The sequence below is a fragment of the Primulina tabacum genome, chromosome 16 (genome assembly GCF_025594145.1).
Source record: "Primulina tabacum isolate GXHZ01 chromosome 16, ASM2559414v2, whole genome shotgun sequence".
In the NCBI taxonomy this organism is placed as follows: Eukaryota; Viridiplantae; Streptophyta; class Magnoliopsida; order Lamiales; family Gesneriaceae; genus Primulina; species Primulina tabacum.
The window spans coordinates 30030823-30042188 of NC_134565.1; the positions used below are offsets into that span (position 1 = coordinate 30030823).

Here is an 11366-nt window from a genome sequence, read left to right on the forward strand (position 1 = left end):
TCATCGTATCATGATCATCATCACAAGGGGGAGTGTTGAAAATATGAAAAATATTTGTGTTGAAAATTATAATGTTGAATGTTGAAAATTAGGTAAAATTAGGTGTTGAATATTGAAAATTAGTGTGTGATATGTATGTAATGATGAAATGGTTTTTGGATTGTTTTCCAAAGAAATCCTATAAATAGGTCTCCATTTGTAAATATTTGATACAATTGAGTAGAGAGAAGAATATTATAAAGTGTGTAGTTTGGTAAATTTTGAGAGTTTGAGATTTTACTTTTTACCATAAATTTTTACTTTTTCACAGCACTTTTAAGAATTAAGAGAGAATTGTGTGGAAAAAATTAAAAGGTGGGGGGTGGGAATTGTTTAGAAAATGAAAAAAATGCAACTGGCGAACATTACACAACGATAGCTTCATCGTGATCATTGATCATCAATGCCCACAAAATCATGGTCGTTCATTTCTTTAAAATAATAATTATATACCCAATGGTTTACTTAACGACCACTTGATCGTGGCCGTACATTTTTTAAAAAACTAATAATAATAATTCCGACTCGTCGGATTTGACATGTCTAACCTCCAGTGTCGGACCCAGCGGATCGACAGTTTTTAAAGGCTAAAATCATAATCGGCAAGCCTATAGTTGGTCACAATCATGGTTCTGTGTCAAAACCGGTTTTCGATTTAAAAAAAAATATTTTCTTATTTTTAAAATCTCAAATTTAACATTTGATTATATATGTAGATGGTTATCTGGAATTTGAACTTCATTAAAAATATTATTTCAATAGTATTAAAATTTATTTAATATATATACACATTTCTAGGGAATAGAATGGAAAAACAAATGTAGAGACCTGACTCTTTCGAGTCAAATGCAAATATATAGTAACTAGCAAGTTCACATCCAGGAAGGTGGTATTTTAAAAAAAAAAACATCGTTATATCGAGTTAATTAATTTGTTGTAGTAGAAGATAAGAACTTCCCAACTTTTATCCAAGGTTGTCTTGCAATAATGTTTCAATAATCACCATGTCCGTTCATAATACCACTATACCAGTAACATGAACAGCAAGGCGCATCTTATTGTAGTAGCATTCCAAGAACAATTGCAAATTCAAGAAACGAACATCATACTCGCAATATATTGTATTGCGATACAAAAGGATAACATTCACCTAAAAATGTGTTTTCGCAATAAAATCAACCATGATGTAGACATCCATAGTCGCACACTTAAGTCTTAACATCCACAACGGATAATTGGCACATTACTATAAAAGAACATTCCCTGTCTTTTTCAGTTCAATTCAACATCTTCAAGTTGCAGAGACAACATATTTGTCAGGAATACACTGGAGAACTTCAGCGTCTGAACATGCATATTTTGAAATGTAACTACGAAGACTTCATATTAAGAATATTCACCAGATCTTTTAACTCAATCCTGACGCCCACCGCTTCCAGGCTACTTGTGATATTCCTTGAGAAGAAATCCCAACTGATCCAACCAGACAAGGCAGTCAATTTCATAAAATTTTCAATTCCAATCACTCAGATCTATTTGTTACCATAAGCTCCACTGAAATAATCTGGAAAGCACGGCACGAGCTGCATGAAATAAGATAATTTAAGTGCGCATACAAAGTAGTACTCGAAAAGAAAAGGTGTTGAGAATGGAAGTTGATGGAAAAATTAAATATGAATAGTAGGAAGTAAATCATCAAAGCAGTAGAGCAAAAGGGAAAGCAACGCATTGTGGAGTCCGTGTAAATCCTCCATTAGACCAGAAGGGAAAGCAACGCATTGTGATGATTCTCCTTCTAACTGTAACATGAAATACTTTATTAACCCTACACTACTTTTCTCCAGACAAGTAGACATTTAGAGAAGCCAAACATGAACAGGAAAACATTTCAAAGTTGCTCAATTACAAAAATACTGCCAAAGTTGGGATGTGTTGACTTCAAGCTGGGATGAAGTTACTAAAATTTCCCCCAATTTATGGCATAGAATTGAGTAAACAATTGCATTCCCCAAAAGACACAATGCGTCCGTGTGTGCACGTGTGAGAGAGAGAGAGAGAGACCTGTTGAATAGCAGGTGCCGGCAAGACCCTAACACCAACCATGCTCCCAGAAAAAAACTTAACATCATCCAATCTGCAAAGACGATTGCTGAAATAACGGCACCAGGCAATGGATATTTGCCACGGTAAACTGTAACCTTAATACATTTAAAAAAATAAGGATATAGGAAAATAAATCCACGTGAGATAATTATTGATAGCTTATGCAAACCCTAGCTAATGAAAATTCCACATCCAATAAAAACAGGTAAAATAGATTGAAGATGAACGGATGAAAATAAATTTACAAAGAACAAGAGGACAAACTTTACCTTCTATTCTCCTTAATCATCTCACACAAAGAAACGACCATCCCAGACAGACTGTCCTTGATATTGCTGTGCAGCCCCGACTGCATGTTGGTTCCCAGATGGTCCTTTAAATTGCTGCACAGGTCCGATTGGCTGTTGATTTCTGTTATGAAATTGTTGCTGCTGCTCGTCGTATATCTTCATATTTTCTGAAAACTGATAATCCCCCAAGCTTTTTTGGTTTTCACTCTTAACTTGAAGTGCTGATAATTGCTTCCCAGGAAAAGGGAAACTTGCTATACCCACTGAATCATTGCCGTTGCTCACAGAATGGATTGTAGGTCCCACTAGATTAAGAGAGTTGCTGAATCCAACACTTTTATTAGATGATGGAAAGTGATAACCATCTAGCCAACTGTAATCATCCATTTTTGGGTTTGAAGGATTTTCATTTTTCAAAGCCGTATTCAGTGACTCGTCTGCAGCTTTGGAAGGAACATAACCAAAACCAGGTGGTGGACCAAGGTGTCTGACAGGTCGACTCACTGGATTCTTCTTTAAGCCAGATGGAATTATTGAAGATTGTTTCATAGAGAGGCTATCAGAAGTTACTCCTGTGGATATAATGGAGTCAAATTTTGATGGCAAAGTAGCTTCTAGAATCGGAATTGAATGATTATAACCCGTAGCAGCATTGAACTGTGGGTAGGAGACAGAAAGAGTGGCAGGTTGCGAAGTTCGAAACTGATCTTCCAGCGAAGACTTAAGTAGATGTAGCTGGGCCAATCCATTCATAGTTTGAGCTTGCTCTTCAAGCCACTTTGATGTGCTAGTTTGTACTGGCTGCAGATACTGGGAAGTGCCATTAGCAAAGATAGTAGGATGTATCGTGCTAGCGCTAATCCCATTCTGCACTAGAAGACTATCTTGTCCAACAGATAAGGACCCATTTTCACACCCAAGACCAATAGGTCCAGCCCCCCCAACAGAAGCAAGAATCTGTGAAGAAGTAAACTTTGAAGCAAAGTCCTCAAAATGCTTTTCGGTTGTGGAAGGCTTAAAAACAATAACCTCATCCTCGTCCTCGTCCTCGTCCTCCACTTCTACACCACCCTCAAACTGTGGCACAGCACTGAGATCCATTTGTCTCCCCATCGAAATGTTAAGAGAGTTGGCATTTACATTGGATTCCAGAGGGCTGGAAAACAAATAATCATCAGAAATCTCTGGCATAACGCCCATCACAAATTCCTTCAACTTCGTGTCAAAATAGAATCCTTCCTGACCAATACTAACTACATTAGTAAGAGCCTTTCCAGATGCAATGATCCGTTGAATACGTGAACATTTTTCCTTTTTGCCTCCATTGCCTCCAGAAGAATGCTTCCTAGAGAAATCAAGGATAAGCTGGGCAGGAATGAGAGGAAGAAATCCTCTCAATTCAAAATCCTCAGGCAATGCAAGACGATTTGCAGTTTCACCCTCATCATATTTGCTCATGTTTGAAAAGCATGTTTCATCTTCATCCTCACTTAGAAACAAATAACCACTTGATAAGAGCTTGTTTAACAAGGAAATGCATTTGTTCCAGAAAAAATTCCTTGCGTTGACTTGTTTCTCCTCCATCTCACTGCCAACAGCAACATCATGACGACAGGCCAACCACTCTACAAAAACCATAATGCCAGGCAATAAATAGCTCGATGCAGGATCATTTAACTGGTAGCACCTTTCGAGCATGAATCCCATAAACTCAAAGGTAGAAGAGTAAGCATTTTGAAGCAAAACTGAACGCTGTAGTATATCAGCATATGATTGGTTTTCATTATCCTTATTTAAACTGTGCACTGTAAATATTACAATGGCGACCAGCCTGACAATCGCAAGCTTACACTCAGCATTATCTGAGCCAAAGGTGAACTCCTCATCAGATCCAGAAGAAAGAAGTTCCAATAAATCATTTTTCACCATTGAGAACACTTCCGGAAAAGTTTCCAAGCTGGAATCACAGTTAATAAACAAATATCAGTAAAGAAAGCAGTAAATATTTCTTACATTCTCTCCAAAATTTAAAACTGACCTTGTGCGAGTAAAGAGAATTCCATTTAGTCTAACAAATCGTGTGACAAAGGCTTTGAAGAGATCAGATTTATTTGAGGCTCTTTCCTTAACTGAATTAGTTGATACCCGATTATTCTCTTTAAAAGATTGCCTTATTTCCCCTTTGCCTCTTCCTTTCCCAGGAATTCTTGAAGGTGTTGCCTTCACTGAAGTAACTTTAGCATCACCAAGAAGTTGGGTATAATTTTGCCGATTCTGCAAAATATAACAGATAAAAAGACGATGAAAGTTCTGACACCATAAAGATCAAGAGGCATCATCCTTCTTCCTACTGCATCCTTCCACATTGCATTTGTCCAAAAATCTATTGACCATGCACTTCCCAAAATTCGACACAAACCTAGATTTTTAATAACACTTTCGAATACAATGCAAAATACATATTTCATTACACCATTCTTGCTAAAACCCGTACCAATTAGGTGCAAAAGGAACATGCATGAAGTGCCAACATAAGTAAAACATAGACAAGTTCACAAAATAACAAATGCACGATTCATGCACTATAAACTACATTCATTGGTACTAGCTAATGCAATATGGAATGTAACAACTTGCAAGAATATGCTAAATCTAAACTCTAAACTACCTCCAATAAATATCTACATCAAGCCATGTTTAGGTAAATAAAAATAAAAAAATACAACCAATCAGGGCTGTTAAACTACGTAAAACCTTATGAAATATAACAAACAAGTCATAAGTGAGTCTTGTGCAGTTAATGTGTTGTAATCACATGAATCTTACCTTCTCAAATGCAATTATCAGATTATCTCTTGCGGTAATAAAAGGGTTATCAACTGCTAGACTTCGGAAATAGCGATATATGGATACCAGCTCATCATTTGAATATCCAGCAAGTATAGCAAGCTGAAAATAATAAAGGACAATTAATAACAAGTAAACAATCAAAGATAACTACAAAAAATGGAGGAATATTTAATCAAATGCTCTAGGATAACACGAAAGCAGTTCAAAAGAATACACACTGCCACACCTGATGATGCGGATTACCACTTGAAGGCCAGAGTGAAGAAGCTTGCATATAATAACTAGATGCAGCCATAAAATCCCGAGCTTTAGAATCTCCTTCACCATATAAGCCCTTGTAACGAGCAAGATCCCCGAGATAAATCAAACAACGATGACAGGACATCAAGCCTTTTTTCAGCTCAGAAGATTTTTCCCCATCTTCTGACACCGGAATCTGATTATCAGAATCATCAGAAAAGAATCCCAGGGGCAGACCATATTTTGCTCTAATCTTCAACATCAAATCATGATAAAATCCAGTTGCCTCAGAAAGGAAAGTCTTAAGCTGGGAACGGATCTTTGTAATTCGATCAGATCCGTCACGAACTGGACCTTTCACATTTTGGGATGCGGCTGAACCTCCGGATGCTAGAGCTGCATTGAAGAGTGCCCTTAGCTCCTCGATCCTCCTATAATGGAGCTGCCACAAAGCATATTCTATGTCATGTTGCTCAGAAAAAGCATGATCTTCAAGGACAATTGCTTCATAATTTTCTCGCATATGCTGCCATGTGTTAGGGTCTGAAGGGATCCTGGCTTGTGCTGCTTTTCTTCGTTTGTTTTCCAAATCAATATTCTGTAGAAATTGAATTCACATGGCAGTGTTCCAGGAAAAACATAATTCTGGTCAATAATTGCTTGTGCATTAAAAAACACAACGCCAACCAAAAAGGACTACACAATTTTCAGAGTAAAGCACATACCTTGTTAAAGAGGCGTTGAACACCTTCTCTTGAAGAACCTTTTTCTTCGTTGTTATCCATCGAAATGGTCATCATCCATCAAACAAAGAAATGAAAGAATCAATTCTACCAAATGAAACTTCTGAAGAGAGATAACACATAGAGTCCCTGAAAAATTACCAGCAGCAACATTATGAACAGAAAATTAAACAAGATAAAAGAATTAAAAATCAAAGCTCCTACACAGCACTCTTGTGTGGCAAAACAAATTTATTCACTGGTTGAAAACATAACATTTAGGTATAAATGCTGCCACAACAACAATCCAGTAAATCTTCTTGCCCAAGTTACGTATATTAAAAAAAAACAGGACGTACTCCAGACAATTCTTATGAACCAATAACCTAGATTACAGATCCAAGTGAGCTCATACTCCCTAGATGCTCTAGTTTATATTTGATTTCAAAAAATAATCTATAGAACGCGTTTAATATACATAAGAATAAACAGAGATTAATAATTCAACTTATTGCATATGCCTGGCCGAACCCATTCATAAAAAAGGGTAAGATACAGACGTAATTTGATGCTAATGTTATTTCAGATGTAATCTTGTGTCAGAGATCTTTGTCTTCAAATGAAAAAAACTTAACCAAAGCGATTGACCCACCAGCCCAGTAACTAAAACTCCAAATTCAAAGGGAATTTTCTGAATCATCAGTATTTTAAAATACTAAGAGATAAAAGATAAATTTAAAGCACACATGAAACCAAAAAAAACATGTCTACCAGATTACACTCAAACTCGATTATTTACCCCCTATACCCTCACCACCACCACCACCACCACACCACCACAAAACAACTCCAAAGAAAACCACAATTCAAAACCCTAAAACAGATAACCAAGTTCACAAATCAAATAAATAAACGATTATCCATGAGTTAAAGAAAAATTCGAAGCCAATCCAACCATGAACAACGAGAAAAACAACAAAAAATGTCATTATCAGCTAAATAAACTAACCTTAAACCAAAAAAGGCATCAGATCCGCAAATATCTCCCCGCGACAAACCTAATTCGACGAAATCAATAAATTCCCTAAATTTTACAAACACCAGAAAAAGGAAAACTATATATATGTATAGGATTCCTGATTGGCGCCTGCAAGTTTTCAACGTATAAATTTGGGTGGTATCTGGGGTTTTCTGGCATTAGCTTTGAGAGAGAAGAAAAAATACATGAGAGGAAAAGAAAGATGTACAACAGGTGACGACTCTCCTTTTATTATTATTATTGTTTTTTATTGAAAATTAATTTTAAAAAAATTGTTTCAAATTCTTAATTTTAAAAATATTCTTATTTATTAAACATTTACATTATATCTTATATAATTGAAATATCATATATTATTTTTTTATTCTAGATTATTTATTCCAAGTTTTTACTGCCTATAGTTATCAGAAAAAAATAATAAATTACTTTATAATCATTGTTCAATCTTTGTTCACAATTTTTATGCACTTTTAAACTTGCGTCATTCAATATTTGATAGCTAATTGAGATCTAATCTTAAGAATATTTAACTCAACATAAAAAATTCTATCGAAGACGGTTCAAGTCCATCATAACCATGTGACATTCCATCAATTTCCAATAATAAGATCTTAGAACTCGGGTTTATGTGATAAGTTTGTATTTCCAAGAACTCAACAAAAGAATTATTTAAACAATCAGCAAGAATACATAAATATACACAGAGTTGGGTCTCTTGTGAGACGGTCTCATGAATATTTATCTATGATATGGGTCAACTTTAACGATATTCACAATAAAAAGTAATATTATTAGCATAAAAAGTAATACTTTTCATTGATGATCCAAATAAGAGATCTGTCTCACAAAATACGACCAATGAAAACCATCTCACATAAGTTTTTTGTTATATACACATTTTAATGCATACAAATAAAAAAATTCAAACATATTTCAATTTCAAAATATTCTTATTGAAGTCAATATATCGTGAATCTTCCACTTATTTATACATAAAAATAAAAGAATTCACACATATTTCAACTTTTCAACTTAAAAATATTCTTGATTAAAAAAATTTAAATTATAGAAAAATCATGACAATAATCAAGTCAAATTTTTAAAAAAAATTAGAAAATTTTATTAGAGTTAATATATTCAATAATTTGAGAGGAACAAATTTTTTTTGCCATATATCTATGCATATATATTATTATAAACAAAAAAATTAATCATTATTTGTCTGAAAAATTAGGTGGACAAGAAAATGAAATTTATATATGTTTGAAGAACTAAAATATATGTGTTTCAAAGCTCCAAACGCATGAAACTGAAGAAAGAAGAAAAAAGATTGAGAGATAAATTGATAATGAGTGGATTTAAATGATACCTTTGTAATTTGATATAAAAAAATTATTTTAATAAATTAACATAATTGAAGGTTAAAATTGATTATAGTAATTTGGTGGAGACTATTTAAGAAAATATCTTTTGATTTTATATAATTATCTTTAAATTCCGCACATATTTATAATAAAAATTATATTTTTGACATAAAAAATAAAAAATATTTATAACGAATTCAAATAGAATATATGTCTAATAAAATTAATCATAAAACTATTTCACATGAATTTTGTGTTACTGAGAAAACATAGTAATAAAAATTTCGAAGGAAAAAACAAAATTCTTGGTTTTCTCACGTAAAAGTTCTAATTTTTGAAAAATATTTTATCTTTTTTAATATACATACAATTAAAAGAGATCTAATCTTAAGAATATTTAACTCAACATAAAAAATTCTATCGAAGACGGTTCAAGTCCATCATAACCATGTGACACTCCATCAATTCCCAATAATAAGATCCTAGAACTCGGGTTTATGTGATAAGTTTGTATTTCCAAGAACTCAACAAAAGAATTATTTCAACAATCAGCAAGAATACATAAATATACACAGAGTTAGGTCTCTTGTGAGACGGTCTCATGAATATTTATCTATGAGATGGGTCAATTTTAACGATATTCACAATAAAAAATAATATTATTAGCATAAAAAGTAATACTTTTCATTGATGATTCAAATAAGATATCTGTCTCACAAAATACGACCAATGAAAACCCTCTCACATAAGTTTTTTGTCATATACACATTTTAATGCATACAAATAAAAAAATTCAAACATATTTCAATTTCAAAATATTCTTATTGGAGTCAATATATCGTGAATCTTCCACTTATTTATACATAAAAATAAAAGAATTCACACATATTTCAACTTTTCAACTTAAAAATATTCTTGATTAAAAAAATTTAAATTATGGAAAAATCACGACAATAATCAAGTCAAATTTAAAAAAAAAAATTAGAAAATTTTATTAGAGTTAATATATTCAATAATTTGACAGAAACAAAATTCTTTTTGCCATATATCTATGAATATATATTATTATAAACAAAAAAATTAATCATTATTTGTGTGAAAAATTAGGTGGACAAAAAAATGAAATTTATATATGTTTGAAGAACTAAAATAGATGTGTTTCAAAGCTCCAAACGCATGAAACTGAAGAAAGAAGAAAAAAGATTGAGAGATAAATTGATAATGAGTGGATTTAAATGATATCTTTGTAATTTGATATAAAAAAATTATTTTAATAAATTAACTTAATTGAAGGTTAAAATTGATTATAGTAATTTGGTGGAGGCTATTTAAGAAAATATCTTTTGATTTTATATAATTATCTTTAAATTCCGCACATATTTATAATAAAAATTATATTTTTGACATAAAAAATAAAAAATATTTATAACGGATTCAAATAGAATATATGTCTAATAAAATTAATCATAAAACTATTTCACATGAATTTTGTGTTACTGAGAAAACATAGTAATAAAAATTTCGAAGGAAAAAACAAAATTCTTGGTTTTCTCACGTAAAAGTTCTAACTTTTGAAAAACGTTTTATCTCTTTTATACATCCCCTTATATTAAATATTTTTTATTATTCTATTTATTATAAGCTTTACTTTATAAAGTCTTTTTATATTCTCAAAAAATTACATTAACCAACCAAACTTTACACGAGATTATTCTTCTTCACATTATAATGTACAAGTTTAAATTATAAATTGATTTTAAAAAATTATTTAATTTGTTGATGCATTAGCAATCGATCTAAAGAGAACTACTATGTTTATCTTTACTTGCCTTGTTTGTAAAAAAAATATATATTATCAGATACCAAACTAAATTTGAAGATATTGTTAACTCAGAACAATCGAATTCCTCGTTACTCACAACAAATAAATAAATAAATATATTATATATATATATATATACAACAAATAAATAAATAAATAAATATATATATATGCAAAAGTTTGTGTGATACGGTCTCACGGGTCGTATTTTTTGAGACTGATATCTTATTTGGGATATCCATGAACAAGTATTATTTTTTATGTGGAGAGTATTACTTCTTATTGTAATATCGGTAGGGTTAACTCATCTCACAGATAAAGATTCGTGAGGCCGTCTCACAAGAAACATACTCATATACAAGCTGCTTTTAAAGTTATCGAGTATATGTAAGTAGTCTATTTAATTTTACTTATTTTTATTAATGTAAAAAAATTCATATCATTCATTAATTTAACAACTTTTTATTATATACCTTTTGATTTTGTTTCAAAATGTTTATACAAAAATTGGAGTGGGTCATATGTTATAGTAGATGTTCAGCGAGTCAATTCAGAAAAAATAGATTAACAGAATCTGGATCATGATCTCTAGCATGCAGCACTTTGATCATAAGGAAACAAATTGACCTGCATGAACCAATAAATGACTTGCATGATATATATATCAACCAGAATATCATCAGACATAATAAATTGCAGAATTCCAACAGATAAAAAACAAAAAAGCACCAATAAAAGCAATATAGATCTAAATCTATTATTATGGAAAGTAGTCCTACTAAGTCCTAAGTCAATGTTCGGTATATAAAATTTATGCACAATCATAACATACTTTTCAAATACTTACAATATAATATTCAAAATATTGAAAAGACAGATGACCGAAACATTTTAGTC

General features: G+C 31.9%; 1 protein-coding gene across 2 annotated transcripts; it reads right to left on the minus strand.

Moving 5' to 3' along the window:
* Nucleotides 1-1076: 1076 nt before the first annotated feature.
* Nucleotides 1077-7487, minus strand: LOC142529705 (nonsense-mediated mRNA decay factor SMG7-like). 2 transcript variants are annotated; one of them, XM_075635316.1, is made up of 8 exons: nucleotides 7254-7487; nucleotides 6248-6394; nucleotides 5509-6120; nucleotides 5259-5381; nucleotides 4471-4706; nucleotides 2412-4389; nucleotides 2101-2230; nucleotides 1077-1622 (listed from the first exon to the last, which is right to left on the minus strand). In XM_075635316.1, the coding sequence occupies exons 2-6, from the start codon at nucleotides 6320-6322 to the stop codon at nucleotides 2433-2435; spliced, it is 3003 nt and encodes a 1000-aa protein (XP_075491431.1). In that variant the 5' UTR covers nucleotides 6323-6394; nucleotides 7254-7487; the 3' UTR covers nucleotides 1077-1622; nucleotides 2101-2230; nucleotides 2412-2432. The 2 variants fall into 2 exon arrangements, with proteins under 2 accessions (XP_075491431.1, XP_075491430.1); XM_075635315.1 differs by having other exon boundaries at nucleotides 2101-2237.
* Between the last annotated feature and the right edge of the window lie 3879 nt (nucleotides 7488-11366).